General features: G+C 42.5%; 1 protein-coding gene across 4 annotated transcripts in view; it reads right to left on the minus strand.

The window, feature by feature from the left end:
• The window catches only part of glra3 (glycine receptor, alpha 3), a 141,893-nt gene that overhangs the window by 45,415 nt on the left and 75,394 nt on the right, over nt 1-21,084 (minus strand). For all 4 annotated transcript variants that reach the window (XM_060843068.1, XM_060843051.1, XM_060843074.1 and 1 more), the window contains one exon: nt 16,313-16,395. In XM_060843068.1, the coding sequence (XP_060699051.1) occupies nt 16,313-16,395 (83 nt within the window). The remainder of the gene's footprint in view (nt 1-16,312; nt 16,396-21,084) is intronic.

The raw sequence follows: 21,084 nt of genomic DNA on the forward strand, positions 1-21,084 counted from the left end.
CCATGCAAATGCCAGGCAATGATTATTTCCAATAAGAGGCCATCTAACCACTGCCCCTTGACATTCAATGGTATTACAATCACTGAATCCCTCACTAACACCATCTTTGGGTTTATGTCGGCCAGAAATTCAACTGGACCAGTCACATAAGCAGGTCAGAATCAAGGAATATTGCGGCGAGTAATTCACCTCTTGACTCCTCAAAGCCTGTCCACCATCTATAAGGCACACGTTAGGAGTGTGAAGGAATATCCCGCCCCTCCCCTTGCCTGCATGATTTCACCTCCAACAACACTGAAGAAGCTTGACATTATCCAGGACAAAGCAGCTCACTTGATTGGCACCATCCACTTCCTCCACCACTGACACTCATTAGCAGCAGTGTGTACTATCGACAAGATGTAATGCAGAAATTCACTAAAGGTCCTTTTGACAGCATCTTCCACACTCACAACCACTTCCATCTCAAAGGACATGGGCAGCAGATACGGGGAAACACCATCACCTGAAAGGGCCCGTCCAAGCCATTCACCACCCTGACTTGGAAATATATCACCATTCCTTCACTGTCATTGTGCCAAAATCCTGGAATTCTGTCCCTAAGGGCATTGTGGGTCAACCAACAGCCATTCAAGAAGGCAGCTCACCACCACATTCACAAGGGCAGCTAGGGATGGTCAATAAATGATGGTCAGCCAGTGACATCCATGTCCCACAGTGAATAAGAAATGTTGCCCTGGGCTTACGAAGAACTTAGGTTGACAATCAGTGACAGAAAAATCAAAAAATTAAGAGCCAGGATGTAAAGACTCAACCTTCTATCAAGATCGGCACCTACACTCAGGAGTTCATCGATAGCTTCACATACCTCAGATATACCACCACCAACAACCTGAACCTTGATGCTGAAACTGGTACCAGCATTTCCAAGGGCATAGTTGCCATGTCAACATTCAGAAGTCAAGTGTGGACCAGCAGAAAATTAGCTGAAAATCTACTGTGAAATGCTAGGGAGATGTAACTTTTTTACTCTTACTTGCTTGCTTAAATCAGAAAACATGCTTCTCCTGCAGGTTGTGGTAGGAAGAGCACTCAAAGAGCACACAAGCCTGAGTGTTACAGAACTTGACTCATTCCGAGTAATCTGCTGCCTTGTCCTATACCAGTCAGCACAAACACAGGTATGCTGGACACAGAGCAAGCAACGCTTTGTGCAACATGTGAAAAGCTTGCCATTAGTTCGCCAGTTGATTCTAATTGGTTGAGGGGTTGCTATGGAGAGTGCAACGGGCAACTATTCACCCCTGGCATTTGGCTGTGTCAAAGTCATGTTCTTTTTTCTGACAGAGTATCAGTCCCTGTCTATAAATACATGTTGATTCTAGCAAGTGTAAGTGAACTGCATTGTGAACCCAACTGATAATTTTAAATTGGTTGTTAATGAAATTCTATGTGAACAAGCAATTTAAGATAATCAGCTAAGCTCATACTTTGCCTCATTTATACTTTCGAGATGTGACATATATTCATATGTATGTGACCTGTTCTTTGCAAACAACTTGAATATGATTAAACTTTGAGTCATTTTTTGAATAATCAGCCTTGAAGGAGCATAGCAACATAGGAACAGGTGTAGACATTCAGTCCCTCGAGCATTTTCTAACATTCAATGAGGTTGTAGCTGATCTGTGGCCCAAAAGCATATACCTGTCTTTAGTATCTATCTCTTAATACCTTTGCTTAACAAAATATTATCTCCGTCAAATTTAAGATGAACAACCAGCATTCACTGCTGTTTAAATTTGGCATGACAGCAAATTCCTTTGCCAACTTTTATAGGTGCACCATCGAGACCATTCTGTCTGGATGTCTCACCACCTGGGATGGCAACTGTACCATTCAAGATCGGAGACAGTGACAGAGAGTGGTGAACTCAGCCTAGACAATCACAAAGGTCAACGTCCCACTTATAGAATCCATCTACTAGCCCGCTGTCGAGGAAAGGCCACCAGCATTCTCAAAGATCCATCCCACGTGGCAATGCTTTTGTTATAACCTCTACCATCGGGGAGAAGGTACAGAAGCCTGAACACACGCACCAGCTGGTTTCGAAACAGTTTCTACCCTACTGTTGTTAGAATACTGAATGGACTCAGCCTGTACCTGTGTTTTTGTACTGGCTGCTGTTTACCTATTATTTACTTATCTACGCCACTTAACTCTGTGATTTGTCTGTATTGCTTGCAAGACAAAGCTTTTCACTGTGCCTCGGTACATGAGACAATAAATTCAATTCAATTCAATTCAGTTCAGTTGGGGAAAAGTTCTGAACATCAGCCACCCTTTGAGTGTTGAAGTGCTTCCCAACATCTCTCTTAAATCCTCATGTTCAGACTATGTCAAATAAAAAAATGTGGATGCTCAAGATCAGAACAAAAGGAGAAATTGCTGGTAAAGCTCAGCAGGTCTGGAAGTGTAGAGAAATCAGAGTTAATCCCGAAGAATGTTATGAAGAAGGGTCACTGGATCTGAAACATTAACTCTGATTTCTCTTCACAGATGCGGCCAGACCTGCTGTGCTTTTCCAGCAATTTCTCAGACTATGCCTCTAGTTTTAGAATTGCCAAACCAGTGGAAATAGTTTATCTTTATCTACCCTTTCCTTTCCTGTTAATATTTTGAGGGCTCTTGTTCGGATCACTTCTTAACCTTTTAACTTGTAGAGAAAACAGGCCTAATGTGTAAGTCTCGGTATTATTCTTTTAAACCTACATTGCACCCCTTCAGGTGCAATGTAGTACTGCTCACAGTACTCCAATTGGGGTCTAACCAGAGTTTTGTATAAATGCAGCATAGCATCTGCATTCTTGCACATCGATCCTCTAAATGTAAAGGCAGGCATTTCATTAGCTTTCTCGATTATTTTCTGCACCTGTTCTTGACATTTTAAATATCTATTCACTTGAACTCCAGTCGAACATCCAGTGTACTTAATTTGGTACCATCTAGAAAGTTCACTGATCTATTATTTTTCAGTCCAAAATAGAAAAACTCATACTTGCTTACATTGAACTCGACCTTCCACAGTTGTGCCTATTCACTTGGTCTATGAATGTCCCTTCATAATTCTATGCTGTCATCTGCACTGTCCACAATGGAGATAAACAGTAAAGCTTGCATATGTTATATTCTGCTCTGTCTCATCTCGTACTCTACAAAACAGTGCACCAGTGTGTTCATTTCCAAATGTTACTTATTTTTCTTTACTGGCTTTTTCTCTTTGTGTGGAAATTTTGAAAGTACTAAGTATAAATTATTGTGATCATTTGAAACTTGGCATTCTTGCATTTGCCCTGATCAGTACGAGACAACTCACTTGAGTGACAAACACCCTTCAGAAATCTAGTCAAATTCTCAAGTTAAATTGATATTCTAATGCTTTTAGGTCATACCTTTACCTTGTGAAAGAACATTTAGAGAATCATATCAAACGTGACATCACACTCAGTTAATTAATTCACTGTTAAACATGCAGGTTACATAACACATTTTATGTATCAATATGAGACTACTAAGAATTTCATTGGAAGTAGCTCTCAGTTTTGGTATGATTCAAGGTAGTAAATTATCCATCCTGTATTAAACTGGATAGTCTGGACTCAGAGGGTTATTAACTTGATGTTAAAATTGGACATTTCCATGTAATTTGCATCTACTGTTGCAGCATGAAATAATACACTTGAGCATGATTGGTGTTGAGAAAGACAGGACAATTTGTATGTGCATGATTGTTCTCAACTGTTCACCCTTATTCAGTTTCAATTCTGGAGATGTTGCACTACATCTGTTCACTGTACATCAAGTGAAATGGCAAGAAAAAGCTTGGGACTCATTTCAGTGAAAATAAAGTTGCCATCGTCCCAAAGGACTATAAGGCTGTTCTCTCATTGCAGAGGAACAACTGGTAGTGATTCAACCACACCTGAAGGTCAGCAAACCTCAGGCGAGGAGCAATCCTTCATTACCACCCTGTATAGTTAGACAGCAATAACAACACTAACCTTAGGGTGGGACACTCCCCTCCTGCAAATCTTTTAGCTCAAAAGAAAAGTGAAGCAGCTCTTAACCAGTGTTGAGGACCATGGTGGCGGAGGTGTTGTGACCTATTCTTGCTGATTGTGTCTATGGGTCAGGAAGTGCCAATTACAGAGTGGACAGCCAAGACCTAGGTCTTGGAGTTTGGAGATAAGTTTGGAATGAAGGTGTTGAAAGCAGAACTGTAGTCAACAGGGAGGAACCTGACGTAAGTATCCTTGTTATCCAGATGACTTCCAGGGATAAGTGTAGGGTCAGGGAGAAGGTGTCTGCTGTGGACCTGTTGTGCTATTATGTGATTGCAAAAGATTGAGGCAATTTGGTAGGCTGGAGTTGATGTGAGCCATGATTCATGTCTCCAAGCAGTTCATAATTATGGAGGTCAGAGTCACTGAGCAGTAGTCATTGAGGTACACTGCATGATTTTTCTTTGGCCCTGGGATGATGGTGGTCTTCTTGAAGGAGGTGAGAAGCTCACATTGTAGTAAGGAGAGGTTACAAATGTCAGCGAATACTCCCACCAGTTGGTTCACACAGGATCTGAGTGCACAGCTGGGGAGTCCATCCAGGCTAGTCGCTTTCCATGGGTTCACTCTCGAGAAGACCGATCTAATGCTTGTGGCAGTGACTGTGGGTATAGGTGTTCCCAAGGCTATTGGGGAAAGTGGCATTGTTTCACTGACCTTTTGTAAAAAGCAAGCATATAATGCATTGAGCTCTTGAGTAGGGATGTACTGCAGTTCTGTTTGACTTCACTTTGTAGGCTGTTATCTAGTGTAAGCATTGTCACAAACACAGGTGTCCATATGGTTTGTCTGGGTCTCAATTTTAGTTTGGTATTGCCTCTTGGCGTCTCTGATGACCTTATGAAGGTCATTCCTGGATTGGTCAGTGTTGCCCGACTTGAACGCCACAGACCGGGACTTCAGTAGGGAGTGGATGTCCTGGTTTGTCCGTGTTTCCAATAGGGGAACATTCGGGATTAACATCTTCAGCACTGCGGTCTTCTACATACTTACTAGTGAAGTCTGTAACTATAGTGGCTTACCCGTTTCATTGGCCGCTAAGTTCTTGAATATGGCCCAGTCCACTGACTCGATGCAGTACTACAGAAACCCATCTGTTGCCTCAGACCAACCTGCACTACTTTCTATTCTGAGTCCTCAAGCTTCAAATTTTGATTGTAAGCCTGGTGAAGGAGCACAGCATTGTGATCTGATTTACCAAAATGCAGGTGGGGGATGGTGCAGTAGGCATCTTTGATGGTTGTATAGCAATGATCAAAGATGAATAACCCTTGAAGTGAGTGTCTTGCTCCCCTATTTCAAAGGGAAGCGAAGAGTCAACCAAATTGCTGCTGTTCTGCAGTTACCTGTAGGTGAGACTGGGTTAGGGCAGTAGATTTCCTTCACTGAAGAACATTCATTGACCAGATGGATTCTTAATACAATTGATAATCGTGTCATTGTAACAGCTATTGAGACCAGCTTTTGAACCAGATTTTGTTACTTAAATTTAAATTCCAAAGCTGCGTGGTGGAAATTGAACCCACATCCACAGAACATTAGCCTAGATGTCGGGATACAAGTCTAGTATCATTCTGTTAAGTCAGATTGATGTCAGGATTGGTCCTAGTACAAGTAGGAGTAGAGGGAGCCTAAGCAACACAATAAACCTTTGCGTTCATAGCCAAGAAACATTTGTGATGTGCATGTGCTGGGCAAATGATCATTACCAGCAAAGAAAATGGATCCATTGGCCTTTGCTATTCAATATTGTTACCGTCACTGAATCCTGGGGGTTACCATTGACCAGAAATTGAACGGGACTAACCATATAAATATGATAGCTGCAAGAGCAGGTCAGAGCTAGGAATTCTGCTGCAAGTGACTCACCTCCTGACTCTGCATCACCAGTCCACCATCTACAAGGCACAAGTCAGGAGTGTGATGGAATGCTCCTCATTTGCCTGGATGAGTGTAACTCCATCAACACTCAAGGAGCTTGACACCATCCAGGACAAAGCAACCCATTTGATTGACACCACATTCACACACATTCAGGCATAGTGGATACCATCCACAAGAAGCACTACAGCAACTCACGAAGACAACACCTTCCAAATCCATAACCACCACCATCTAGAAGGACAGCGACAGTAGATTCATGGGAACACCACCACTTGCAAGTTCCCCTCCAAGGCATTCACTATCCTGACTTGGAAGTATACTTCACTGTCACTCAGTAAAAATTCTGGAACTCCCTAATGACATTGTAGATGTCTCTACGCCCCATAGACTGCAATGGTTCAAGATGGAAGCTCGCCACCACATGCTCAAGGGCAATTAGGGATGAGCATTGAGGCCTTGCAGTCAAGGCTTAACCCCAGGACTGAATCTAACTAAAATAAAGGACAACATTCAGCTGCACCTCCCCAAGAGAATATAGTAACATTGTTCCATGTAGCAACTGGCAATATGACTCAAAATAATTCATGTGTGTGAGCTATTTGGAAACGTTTCTAAGGGACCTGATCAGGTGCAAACTCAATGCTTCCTTCCTGAACTGATGGCAAAACATAGAATTTCAGCAATAGATGAAAAAAAGCTGAGTTTTTTTATTCTTCTGTCTGTTTTAACTCTTTCCCCAACAACATTGCTACTTAAACATTGCTTGGCAGTTGCTGGTGTCAGAAATAAATCTCTGAGTAACAAGGGTCTGGTGCTCATGCACATTCATCTCAAAGCCTGCTTCTCGCCTGAGCGTCTAACATCAAGCCACGGGCTACTGCTCCATACATCAACCAGACAAAGAAAGTGGTTTTGAAAGAGGTTAGAGCTGCCTGTCATATGTTATTATTTTAACAGACACACAAAAAAAATCTCTTTTCATGCATGAGGTCAGGAAGAAGGATGGTTTTGAATTCCAAGAATGAAATCTCTCTCTGAGCCCCTTCGTCAGAGGCTCATTGATGAGATTGAGGCTACCAAAAGTCCTAATTAATAACCTGCAGTTTTTGAAATTTAATATGCAGTTAATGTGTCTGAAAGACCTGCTGGTAAGTTCTCTCACAGTAGACTAACATAATGTAATAAAATCCACTGAAATGTCGATGAAATATTAATCCACACTCTGAAGATTTGCATACATGCTGCTCTTTGAACAGGGAAAATGCTGATAGTAAATTAAATAAATTAATTTTGTTGAAAACATGCCTGGACCAAGGTAATTCGTAAGACTTTCCACTGTTTGAGTGAAAGGTACTTCTTAAATTGATTCTTCCTTGTTTTTTACATGACTGGAACTGTACAGTGCATGGTGAGCATGCCAGTGATCCTGTATTAAGATATAAACCAGAATTCAACAGAGACCTCAGAGATGGGATGGTCATGACAAGCTGCTGATGCCAGTGTACTCCTGCTGCCAAGCTGCCCAGAGTGAGAAAGCGAGAAGATTAGATCTTTGTCTGGAGCCCAACACAGCCCTGTTTCCTGGACCCAACAACATCAAACCCACTAACCCCTCTCCCAGAGTGGCAGCCATTGAGACACCCCCTCCTTGCAGACACAGCTGCAGCAATGGCCACCCAACACATCAGTGCAAAAGGTAAGACTGAAGCATTCGCATCCAGAAGTGCTGAGTGGGTAATCCATTTTGGCCTCTTCCAGTGGTCCCCAGCATTACAGATACCAGCTGTCAGCCAATATGATTCACTCCACATGACATCAAGAAATGGTAATAGGTACAAGATACTGCAAAGGTGATGGACCCTGACCACTTTCTGGCAATAATCCTGAAAAAATTATGGTCCAGAACTTGTTACACCTCTAGATAAGCTTTACCAGTACAACTACAACACTGGCATCTACGCAATTTGGAAAACTACACATCTATGTCAAAAAGCAGAACAAATCCAAATCAGCCAATTACTGAATCCTACTTTTGCTCATCAGCAGTCATCATGGTGTCAAACAGTACTTACTCAGCAATAGGTAAAAACAAGGACTGCAGATGCTGGAAACCAGAGTCTAGATTAGAGTGATGCTAGAAAAGCACAGCAGTTCAGGCAGTATCCGAGGAGCAGGAAAATCGATGTTTCGGGCAAAAGCCCTTAATCAGGGATAGAGGCAGGGTGCCTGCAGAGTGGAGAGCTAAATGACAGGGGGGTGGGGGTGGGAGGAAAGTAGCATAGAATACAATAGTTGAGGAGATGGTTGCAGTGACAGAGAGACTCACTGAGATTCTTGTAGAGAGAGGAGGAAAACTTCTTCAAGGCAGGCATCCTTGCAAGAGGATTCGCAGTAGAGTTAAAATCAACTAGGTAAAAACAAGGACTGCAGATGCTTACTCAGCAATAACCTGCTCATGGATACTTAGTTTGGCCAATCATTTGCTGGCCCCATTACAAAATTGGCTCAAATGTGGACAAAAGAGCTGAACTCTAGACAGGAGGTGACATCAAGGTCATATCTGACGGAGAGTGGAAAAAAGGAATCATGGCAAAACTGGGGTCAATGGGAATCAGTGAGAAGCCCACTGCATTGAGTCATACCTGGCACACAGGAAGATACTTGTGGTTATTGGAGGTCAATCATCTCAGGACAGCTCTACAAGGGTTCCTCAGGGTATTGTCGTCGGCCCAACCATCTTCAGCTTCTTCCACCCAACATAAGGTCAGAAGTGGAGATTTTCACCAATGATTGCACAATGTTCAGCACAGTTCTTGATTTCTCAGATACTGAAGCAGTCCATGTTCAAATGCAGATAGACCTCGACCACATCCAGGCTTGGGATGGAACACCAGAAGTAATCATTTGCACCCCAAAAATTCCCAGCACTGACCACCTCCAACAAGAGTCAATCTAACCATCACCCTTTGATGTTCAATGGCATTCCTATCACTGAATCCCTGACTATCACATCCTTCGGGTCACCACTGACCAGAAACAGAAATAGACAAGCCACATAAATACGGTGCCCTCAAGAGCAGGTCGGAGATTAGGAATACTGCAGAGAGTAACTCATCTGCTCTCTCCCCAAAACCTATCCACCAACTATAAGACATCAGTCAAGAGAATGACGGAATACTTCCCACTTGCCTGGATGAGTGTAGCTCCAAGCCTAGGACCTTGGCATCATCCAGGACAAAGCCTTCTTGATTGGCATTACTTCCACAAATATTCAGTCACTCCATCACCAACTCTCAGGAGCATCGCTGTGTGCCATCTACAAAGATGCACTGCAGAAATTTGCCAAGCTTCCTTAGACAGTATCTGCCAAACCGATAACCACTTCCATCTGGAAGGACAAGGGCAGCAGACCATACGAATAGCATCACCTGCAAGTTCCTTTCTGTGCCACTCATTATCCTGACTTCAGTATCATTGGGTCAGAATCCCGTGTCTCCTTCCCCAGGAGCATTTTGGGTCTACCTACACCAAATGGACTGCAGTCGATCAAAAAGGCACCACCATTTTCGCAAGGGCAATATGGGCTAAGCAAAACATTCTGGCCCAGTCAGTGATGCTCACAGTTCATGAATAAATAAGACAAATCTGTTTCCATTCAAATTTCCTTGCTCAGTTGGCAAATTGTACTTGGTTTATTTTTGGTAAATATCTGCTTTCACTCCATACTAGCTAATATGTCATCATCTGATTTTGTAGAATCCCTGCAGTGTGGAAGCAGGCCATTTGGCCCATCAAGTCGACACTAACTCTCGAAAGGGCACTCCACCCAGACCCACACTTCTAATCCCACATTTCCCATGGCTAACCCACCAATCCCTGGACACTATGTGCAATTTAGCACGGCCAATCCACCTAACCTGCACATCATCCACCTAACCTGCACCTGTGGAAGAACACTAGAATAATCCCATGCAGATGTGGGGAGAATGCACAAGCTCCACACAGACAGTTACCTGAGGGTGGAATGGAGTGCGGGTCCCTGGTGCTGTGAGGCAGCAGTGCTAACAATTGAACCACCTTGCTGACTTTGTAAACAAGCTGTGAACACATCTCTCTTATTTTTTAAAATTTACTTCAACTTCACAATCTTCTGTTTCTGATCTTACCGATATTAAATCACTCAGGATTTATTTTCTACCGCCCTGGTTATTCTGGAGACTGCTAAACTATGCTGCTGCTCTGACAGAATTTTTTTCTCTGAATGACATACTTCTATCTGTGAGAAATCTCCACACTCATTACCCTCTGGATGGAACTGTCTCTGCCACAGAACAGTTTTTGTTAGACAACTCTGCAATCTTTCTTTTATCTTCTACTCTCGGCTTTCTGAGGCACTGAACTATTCACCTTGAGGGCATTTTAAAAGAGATTCCTGAAGAAGGGCTCATGCCCGAAACGTCGATTCTCCTGCTCCTTGGATGCTGCCTGACCTGCTGCGCTTTTCCAGCAACACATTTTTCATTACTGATGTGTCCACCTGGATATTTGCAAAAGTTTCAAGAGGACTACATGACTTTAAAAAATAATCTTCCAATGCAAGTTCCACTCACTGAGCTAAGGCTGCCATTATGAGTAATTGTAGAGGATATTGAAGGCTAGATTTGTAAAATTTCTGTTGACTGAATTTCAGCTTAAGTCTAATGAATTCAGATAGCACACATGCAATTGGTGGAATGGCCGCCTTTTATGCTATAACCCACAATGGGTTAATACCTTGTTAATGACATCTAATAAATTACTAAAAGAAAAATCAGACTTACTCTCACGAGTTCTGGAGAAGAGTCAAACTCAAATAGAAACACTAACTCAGTTTCTCTCTCTCTCCATAGATGCTGTCAGACCTTCTGAGTTTCCCCAAATCTGTGTTTACTCTTTTAGATGTCTCTTAACAGATTACAGAAGTTCAGTTAGCTCAGTTGGCTGGATGGCTGGTATACAATGCAGGCTGATGCCAAAATCATAGAATTATGGAATTCCCACAGTGTGGAAGCAGGCCATTCAGCCCATCAAGTCCACAACAATCCTCCGAAGAGCATCCCACCCAGCCCGAGCTCCCTTACCCTATCCCTGTAACCCTCCATTTCCCATGGCTAATCCACTTAGCCTGCACATCCCTGGGCACTGTGGGCAATTTAGCATGGCCAATCCACCTAACCCAAGGATCTTTGGACCACAGGAGGAGACCAGAGAACCCCGTGGAAACCCAGCAGACACAGGCAGAATGTGCAAACTCCACACAGTGGTTTCAGTTCCTGCACTAGCTGAGGTTAGCATAAAGGACTCTCCTTCTCAACCTTTTCTTTCACCTGAGGTGTGGTGACCCTCAGGTTAAACCACCACCTCTTGTCTCTTTCAATTGAGAGACAGCACAATGGTCTGGTAAGGTGATGGTGACTTTACTTTTAATGAATTACAGCCTAGGCAATAGTAGGCTAGCCTCAGGTGACTCTCTGTGTGGAGTTTGCACATTCTCCCCGCGTCTGCGTGGGTTTCCTCCGAGTGCTCCGGTTTCCTCCCACAATCCAAAAATGTGCAGGTCAGGTGAATTAGCCATGGTAAATTGCCTGTAGTGTTAGATGAAGGGGTAAATGTAGGAATATGGGTCTGGGTGGTATACGCTTCGGCGGGTCGGTGTGGACTTGTTGGGCCGAAGGGCCTGTTTCCACACTGTAAGTAATCTAATCTAATTAAGTAATCTAATCTAATCTAATCTAAGAGATAGCCAGGCATACAGAGCTCCCTTTTCTAATTTAACACTTACGGAGTGAACCTCTTTTGAATGAAGGTCTGATCATCAGACAGGAACAAGGATCATTAAGCCTGAATCCCAAAGCCCAAAAGAGATTCAATGAAAATGCTTCAGTTTGAGTTAAGTAGCTTTTCATCCACTAGGAGGATATTTGGACACAGAGAGGAATTCACTGACATTGTGATGTTTCTTTCAGCACAGTTTGTCATACACCAGCAGAAAATATCTCAGCATTTTAAGCCCATGTGACATTCAGAGGAACTCAGGTTTCTGTGACTATTTGCATTATAATTAAACCATTCCTAATGAAGGACCTAAGGCTGAACTTCTCCTCGGATGCTGCCTGACCTGCTGTGCTTTTCCAGCACCACGCATTTCGATGTTGATCTCCAGCATTTGCAGTCCTCACTTTCTCCTAATTAAATCAAAACATCAGCCCCAAAATGTGGTGGCAGGATTAAGGATTCCCTTCTAACAGTTAAACCCAAACCACCCAGAGAGGTTTGCCTTGCCTCTTGTAATCTACTAAAAGAGTGGTTAAATGAAAGAAATGATACTCACTTTATACATAACAAGTAACAGTTTATTTATTTAATCCCAACAGTGAACAAATTAACAGAATTACTAACAGACTGAACAATTCCTCTCTAAGTACTAACTATTCCCTTACTGAGCTAAATTTTATTGGTATGATGTTCCAATAAACACAGATCCTATTTGCATAAATCCAAATAATATGAAAGCAATAAATTAAAACTTTGTCTCTCAAAGTTCACACGGAATTTGTTATCCGGAATGCTTTGTCTTCTTTTCTTCTTTCCAGCCTTTCTTCTGCTGATCTCAAATCACAAACATGTTTCTTCCACTGATCCTGCCATCAGGGATGTTTTCTCTGTAATTTCATTTGTCTGGAATATTGGCTAAATGTGCTGTGGTATATTTTGTAGATAGACAGTGCTTTCTCAGAGAGCTCACAGTTGTTATCTCTTCAGATGGCTGTTGGCGCTCTTCCTTGATCTCCAAATGCCCCCCTTTTAAATAATTTTTAAAAATATTAATTTCTTTATAATCCAATTGGCTCTGAGTCACCAAAACCACCAAATTGAATTTTAATAGGTTTGTGGTAGCTAAGAGTCTGGTTCAAATTAAACTGTTGCCTTGGTAACAATGCTGCTTGTGCCTGCTAAACTGAATGGCTTTTTGATACAAATTATTCAATTTGAGCACCTGCAACCATTGCCCACAGACAATTTGTTGCACAAAAACACTTTATCTCTTAAAGAGACCATGCACTCTTGACTCCTACCATTTTCACAAACAAACTCTAACTTTCTGCCTTCCACTTCATGAGTACTCAACACAACATTGGTTTTGAAAAATAGTATAAAGAGAAAGATCAGCCCCTTTAAGAAGGTATCACATCACAATTTTGCTTTATTTAGTTTCATTGTTTTATTTAAAATGGGAGAAAGAGGGATTGCTAAAAGACTTGTAAGTTGCTCTCCAGAAATAGATGACTCATGGTAGTTTAAACTGAGGGTCTCCATACTTCAGCCAAGGGGAGAGATTGAGAAGTAGAGGTCCTTTGCAGTAACCTTGGCTGGTGCAGGGAATGAACCTATACTGTTGGCATCACAAATTAGACATCCTGACGACTAAGCTAACCAGCCCAAAATTCTACGGTAGTGGGTAGAAATCTGATATAATAATGTTACATTCTGTAAAGAAGCTCATTCTCACAGTGGCAAGTTGGCTCAGTGGTGCCTCACAGCACCAGGGACCTGGCTTCGATTCCAGCCTTGGGCAACTGTCTGTGTGGTGCTTGCACATTCTCCCTGTGTATGTGTGGGTTTTCTCTGGATGCGCTGGTTTCCTCTCATAGTCCAAGGATGTGCAGGTCAGGTGAATTGCTGATCTCAGATAAAGCACCTGATGAACCACCCGATGAAGGAGCAGCACTCCGAAAGCTAGTGCTTCCAAATAAACCTGTTGGATTATAATCTGGCATTGTGCAATTTTTAACACAGGGCAGCACGGTGGCTCAGTGGTTAGCACTGCTGCCTCACAGTACCAGGGACCCAGGTTCAATTCCAGCCTCAGGCTACTGGTTGTGTGGAGTTTGCATGTTCTCACCTTGTCTGTGCGGGGTTGCTCTGGTTTCCTCCCACAATTGAATAATGTGCAGGTCAGATGAATTGGCCATGCTAAATTGCCCATAGTGTTAGGAGCATTAGTCAGAGGGAAATGGGTCTCTTTGGAGGGTCAGTGTGAACTTGTGGGGTTGAAGGGCCTGTTTCCACACTGTAGGGAATCTAATCTATAATAGAGGTTGTAGTCATTATTGCCTCACTTGTGTCAATTTTCCCATATTTTGGGGATAGGGACGATTCTGGGGTCTGGAAGTAACATCCAAAAACTGCATAAAAACCTAAAGAATGCTGTCAATCATGTCAGAGAGAGGAGCAGAACCTCTTCAAGGTGGGCATGCTGAGAGGAGCAGATGTCTTTGCTGATGCCGCCAGACTGCTGAGCTTTTCCAGCAATTTCTGTTTTCATAACTCAAAAACTGGAACTGTTTTGAAAATGGTCAGATATCGAACCAATGCTTTCAATCTAATTTACTAATCATATCCATCCACAACTCTCACCCATCTCTACCTCATCTTCACCTGGCCACATCCACTCCATTCCAAACCAGTATTCCAATATCCTTCTTCGGTCTTTCAAATGATGTTGCAGTCTCTGTCCCATAAAAACCCCATGTCACTTTGTCAGAAGCAGTATATCGAAAGCTAGTGCTTCCAAATAAACCTGTTGGACTATAACCTGGTATTGAGGGACTTTTTAACTTAATCCACCCCAGTCCAACACCAGCACCTCCAAATCATCCTCTCTTCTCTGTGCTTTAGTACTGCTGAACATGAAGAATGCCAGAATAGAAGAGATGCTGGGAAGGGATGAAGAATCAGATATTTTCAGTGCTTAGGGCAAAGGATTGAATCAATGCATGAATCAACCAATGAAGCCATCCAGCTTAGTAAATCAGTAGCAGATTCTTGAAGTCAACAATATTTGTCCATGAGCTGTGGTTGTCTGACAGTTTTGTGGTGGGGTGGTATATATTCTGCCTCAACCCTCAAGTGTAAGCTTTTTAAAATTAGGTGGGAGTGCTGTCAAAGTCCTTTAAAAAATGCAATTGAGACCAATTCTGGAACGTCGTCAGGAACAGTGGAATTCTCATTCTATCATTTTGAAGTTGGAGCTGCAATTGTCCAAGTTATGGAGATGAAAACAAGTCCACAATCCTCGTTGTTTAATATTGCTGTGGTGAGCACTTGGAGAGAGATTGTGAATGTTTGTCTTTTTTACTTGGCTTTTTGTTTTTCTGACCTATGGCTGTGCTGTGTGTAGCTATAATATAACTTGTTTACTTCATTTCTCTATTCTACCACTAAGGACTGTAAGTGCGGCACAGTGACTCAGTGGTTAGCACTGCTGCCTCATAGGGACCCAGGTTTGATTCCAACCTCGGGTGACTGTCTGTAAGGAGTTTATATGTTCTCCTAGTGTCTGGGTGGGTTTCTGCCTGGTGCCCCAGTTTCTTCCCACAGTCCAAAGATGTGCAGGTTAGGTGGATTGGTCATGCTAAATTCCACGAAATGTTCAAGGATGTGTAGGTGCATTCGCCATGGGAAATACAGTATTGCAAGGATAGGGTAGGGGGCTGTGTTTGGGTGAGATGCTCTTCGGAGGGTCAGTGTGGATTTGTTGGGCTGATTCCGTTGCAGGGATTCTATGGTTACTCTGCGCCTAAGATGCCACTGCAAGTAGCAAATTATAAACTTTTCACTGCACTCATTTGAGTATGTGTGACAATAAAGCTAATTCAATTCAATTCAATTCAATACTATAGACAACATTATAGACCACGAGGAGTCAGTGAGAACACAATCAGGAATAACTGGAAACAAAAACTGCTGGAGGTCACAGTGGATCATCTGGACCTGAAACAGTAGTTTGCTCTCTCTCCATGGATGCTGCCTGACTGGCTGTGATCTCCAGTATTTGTTTCTCAGTACAGATTCCAGCATTGACAGTAATGTGTTCTGACTAGGAATAACAGGGATACCCATGTGACACAATTCAAGAACAAGCCATACACTTGGGTGAAAGTCCAAATGGTGATTTTGTGTCTGTGTCCACAAGCTTTACCAAGCCATTTTATAATTTCTTCGCAAAAAGAAAATCAGAAATGTAGTAAGAGGGGGAGAAAAAAGACATGTTATAACATGCTCCACTAATTATCTTGAGTTATATTGAACCTTGCTTTATCATTTACACACTACATGTGTCATTGCAGGAATGCCAAATATACCAATGGGACATTCAGGCCAATGAAGTGATATGAACTAAGAGGCTTGCTGCATTTGTGACTGAGAGAGAAAACATATTTCATCAAACAAATTCAAAGGTTCTGATAATGGAATAGGTTACTCACAGCTCTCCAATTGCATTATGCAGGTTTGAACATCCATCGGGAAATTCTTCAGATCCATTGGGCATGACAGAATTAAAGTCAATCTGAAAGATTAGATAGGTAGTGTTGGACAACATTGTTTTATAGATACAATAAATTCACAAAATGAAAAGATTTTGGTAAAACAGTTTGAAATATTAAAGTTAAATGTAAACTTTATAAGCTGATAAACAATTGGCGTAAATATCAATACAGGGCCTAGATTAGAATGGTGCTGGAAAAACACAGCAGTTCAGGCAGCATCCGAGGAGCAGGAAAATTGACATTTCAGGCAAAAGCTCTTCATCAGGAATATAGCATTGTTGAATGTATTTATATGGCATTTCGCTCTCCTCACAAGAAACAATTTCTCAGTCACGGTTGGTAAGCTTTAGTACTTCACTGATGAACAGAGTGCTTTTTGTGCACATACAAGTAATACAATAAATTATAACATAATTCATTTCCTCACGAGTAATTCAGGTAAAAGCAACTTCGCTACAAAATGTGCAACGGTTACTCATAATATTTGTCACTGGTTTCAATAGGTCATGGTCGAGCAGGTTTGTGTTGCATAAGCAAAATTCTTCTAATACTCAAATATTGTGAAGTTTGAGATTTTAGTTAATTCAAGGTATGAGAGGAATGTTAGCTCAATAAAACACTTTATGCATAAATCATGAGATTTCAGCAGAAAAGATATGATTCAAAACCCAAACCAATTGTTTGGTTGAACCAATTGTGTTGTATCTCCTGGTGGCCAATAGAGCATTAATGGAAAACATTTTTCTCTCAAGGTGTGGCAGGGAGCTGGAACAATGACAGGGGATCTCAGACCCATGGCATGTACTCCTTGCTGGATGTGGGAGTTCAGGGACGTGGCTGACGTCCAGCTGCAGCTCTTGCTTGACCGCATGCCGCTCTGAAGCTGCGGATGGACTCACTGTGGAGCATCTGCGATGCTGAGGAGGTCATGGATAGCATGTTTAGTGGATTGGCCACACCGCAGATTAGAATTGCTGAATGACACAGTGAATGGGTGACCAAAAGGCAGAGAAAGAGTAAGAAGGCAGTGCAGATGTGCCCTGCGGTCATCTCCCTCCAAAACAGGTATACCATTTTGGATACTATTGGGGAGATGGCTCATCAGGGGAAGGCAGCAGTTGCCAGGATCAAGGCACTGTGGCAGGCACAGCTGATCAGAAGGGAAGGAAAAAGACTTGTAGGGCCATAGTCATAGGGGATTCTATTGTAAGGGGAATATATTGGAGTAAACAAGACTCCTGGATGGTATGTTGCCTCCCAGGTGCCCAGGTCAGGGATTTCACTGATCGGCTACAGAGCATTCTGAAAGAGGAGGGTGAATAGCCAGTTTTCGTGGTGCATATAGGCACAATGGTATAAGTAAAAAGCAAGATGAGGTCCTGAAAGCAGAATTCAGGGAGCTAGGAGAAAAGTTAAAGAGGAGGACCTTAAAGGTAGGGATCTCAGGATGCTACCAGTGTCACGTGCTAGCCAGCGTAGAAATGAAAGAATAGGCAGGAAGAATATGTGGCTTGAGGGATTGCGTAGGAGGGAGGGGTTCAGATTTGTGAGACATTAGGACCGGTTCTGGGAAAGGTGGGACTATTACAAATTGGATGGTCTACACCTGAACCAGACCGGAACTAATGTCCTTGGGGGAGTTTTTGCTACTGCTGTTGGGGAGGGTTTAAACTAATGTGGCAAAGGGCTGGGAAACAGAAGAGAAGACTAGTAGATAGTGAAATGGACACTAGAGACTGTAAGGAACAGCATCATGAAGTTAGCATTACCAAGGGGAAGAGTCAGCAGACAGCAGATGCACAAAAAGGAACTGGTGGTCTGAAGTGCATATGCTTTAATGCAAAGAGTATAGTGGGTAAGACAGACAAATGTTGAGATTAGAGATAAAAGTTTGTTTACTTTGGATCACATTGACATAAGGAGGGAAGATGTGTTGGGTAGGCTAAAGGATATTAAGGTGGACAAATTCCTAGGACGGATGAGATCTATCCCGAGTTGCTGAGGAAGGTGAGAGAGGAAATAGCCGGGTCCCTGACAGATATCTTTGTAGCATCCTTAAACACAGGTGAAGATCCAGAGGACTGGAGAGTTGCCAGTGTTATCCCCCTGTACAAGAAGAGTAGTAGGGATATTTCAGGTAACTGCAGACCAGTGGGCCTAATGTCAGTGGTGGGGAAGTTACTACAGAAGGCATGGAGTGATAGGATCTATTTATATTTGTAAGAGAATGGGCTTATTAGTGTTAGGCAACATGGTTTTGTTCGGGGGAGATCATGCTTTACCAATTTAATGGAGTTCTTTGAGGAAGTGATCAAGTTGATAGATGAAAGAAGGGCTGTAGATGGCATATACATGGACTTCAGTAAGGCTTTGGTAAATTAATGGAGAAAATGAAGTCATATGGTGTGCAGGGTGTTCTAGCTAGGTGGATAAAGAACTGGTTGAACAACAGGAGCTAGAGATTAGCAGTTGAAGGCAGTTTTTCAAAATGGAGAAAGGTGACCAGTGGTGTTCCACAGGGGTCAGTGTTGGGGCCACTATTATTTGTGATATACATAAATGATCTGGAAGAGGGTATTGGTGGTCTGATCAGTAAGTTTGCAGATGGCACGAAGATTGATGGAGTAGCAGACAGCATAGGGGACAGTCAAAGAATACATGAGAATATAGATAGACTGGAGAGTTGGGTGGAGGAGTGGCAGATGAAGTTCAATCCAGGCAAATGTGAGGTGATGCATTTTGGAAGGTCTAATTCTAGAGCGAACTATACTATAAACAGAAGAGCCTTGGGAAAAGTTGATGAGCAGAGAGATCTGGGAGCTCAGGTCCATACTACTGAAGGTGGCTGCACAGGTGGATAGAGTGGTCAAGAAGGCATATAGAATGCTTGCCTTCATCAGACGGGATGTTGACCATAAGAGCTGGCAAGTCATGTTAAGATTGTACAAGACTTTGGTCTGGCCACATTTAGAATACTGTGTACAGTTCTGGTCACCACATTACCAAAAGGATGTGGACACTTTGGAGTGGGTGCAGAGAAGGTTTACGAGGATGTTGCCTGGTATGGAAGGTGCTAGCTATGAAGAGAGGTTGAGTTTGCTTGGATTGTTTTCATTAAAAAAGGAGTTGGGGGGGGGGCACCTGACTGAGGTCTACAAAATCTTGAAGGGTATAGACAGGGTGGATAGAGATAAGCTTTTTCCCAGGGTGAAGGATTCAATAACAAGAGGTCACACATTCAAGGTGAGAGGTGAAATGTTTAAGGGGGATACACGCGGCAAGTACTTTACACAGAGGGTGGTAGGTACCTGGAACGTGTTGCCAGCGGAGGTGGTAGAGACAGGCGTGGTAGATTCATTTAAGGTGCATCTGGACGGATGCACAAGTAGGTGGGGAGCAGAGGGATACAGATCCTTAGGAATTGGATGATAGGTTTAGACAGTGGATTTGGATCGGCACAGGCTTGGAGGGCCGAAGGATCTGTTCCTGGGCTGTAAATGTTCTTTGTTCTTCTTTCTTCTTTGAAGACAGACAGATCTCATGCAGGAATTGGGGTTAGGCTGGCGAGCTCTTTGTCAGTCAGCAAAGACACGTTGAACCGAATAGCCTCTATCTGTGCCGTAAATATTTTTGATGATTTCAATGCAGTGAATATCTGCCACATTAGAGCACAATACTGAGGAATATCAAACTACAGTCAGTACAAACCCTAAATGCTTGTTTTTAATAATAAGGACGATAGAATCCAGTTCTGTCCATCCAACTTACTATTGGCCCAGTCTGACATAGTCACTGGAGAGTTTTCACAACTTGCAGCTGTTTGTGGTCCCTGAAGATGTTCTTCTTATTAATTTTTGTATGCACAATGGTGGTGATGGCATATTAAAATAGAGCAAGTTTATTAAGACAGTGACTAATACACATTAATGAAATTGCTCAGTAGTTCGTTCTAACATTTTAAAATTTAAAATTTGGTTGCTGACTGGGAAATTAGTGCTAATTTTCATGTGATAAACATATTTGCAGCTCTTAAGTACATCAAGAATACTTTTTAATGGAATAAAAAGCAACTAAATTGTGAAACACTGCTGTGTTAATAGGAAATTTCATGTTTGTGAAAATGCAATCAGGTTTGAGTCGAAGCTTGAATTATTAAAGCCATTTGGAGAGTCTGCACAAACTTGAATACAATTTTGAAACAGAAAATACTATTTGGTCCTGAGAGCTATTCAATATGATCATGGCTGATCATCCAATTAAAGACTTTGTTTCTGCTTTCTCTTCACGCTGTTTGATTCCTTTAGCACTCAGAGTTAGATCAAACCCCTTCTTGAAAACATTCAGCGTTTTGGAATCAACCACTTGCTGCGGCGGAGAATTCCACAGGCTCACCACCCTGTGGGTGAAGGAATATCTCCTCATATCAAGACCAAATGGACTAGCTTGTATCATTAGACTGTTGCCTCTGGAGTTAGGCCACAGGCTTGCATCTGGAATGTTGTGCCAAACACAAACACCACGCTCTCAAACTATTTGGTGTATTCCATCAGAATTGGGAGGGAAGGGGAAAGAGAGCAATATGGACAACATGTCTCACCCTGTCCTGAGAACTCCTGAAGGTTTGCAGGGGTAATGCGTGATTAGAAATGGCCCAAGATCATCACAAGCAATTCTCTGGTCCAGTCCTGCGCAAACTATGCTCTAAAGCT

The sequence above is a fragment of the Hemiscyllium ocellatum genome, chromosome 2 (assembly GCF_020745735.1).
Source record: "Hemiscyllium ocellatum isolate sHemOce1 chromosome 2, sHemOce1.pat.X.cur, whole genome shotgun sequence".
NCBI lineage: Eukaryota > Metazoa > Chordata > Chondrichthyes > Orectolobiformes > Hemiscylliidae > Hemiscyllium > Hemiscyllium ocellatum.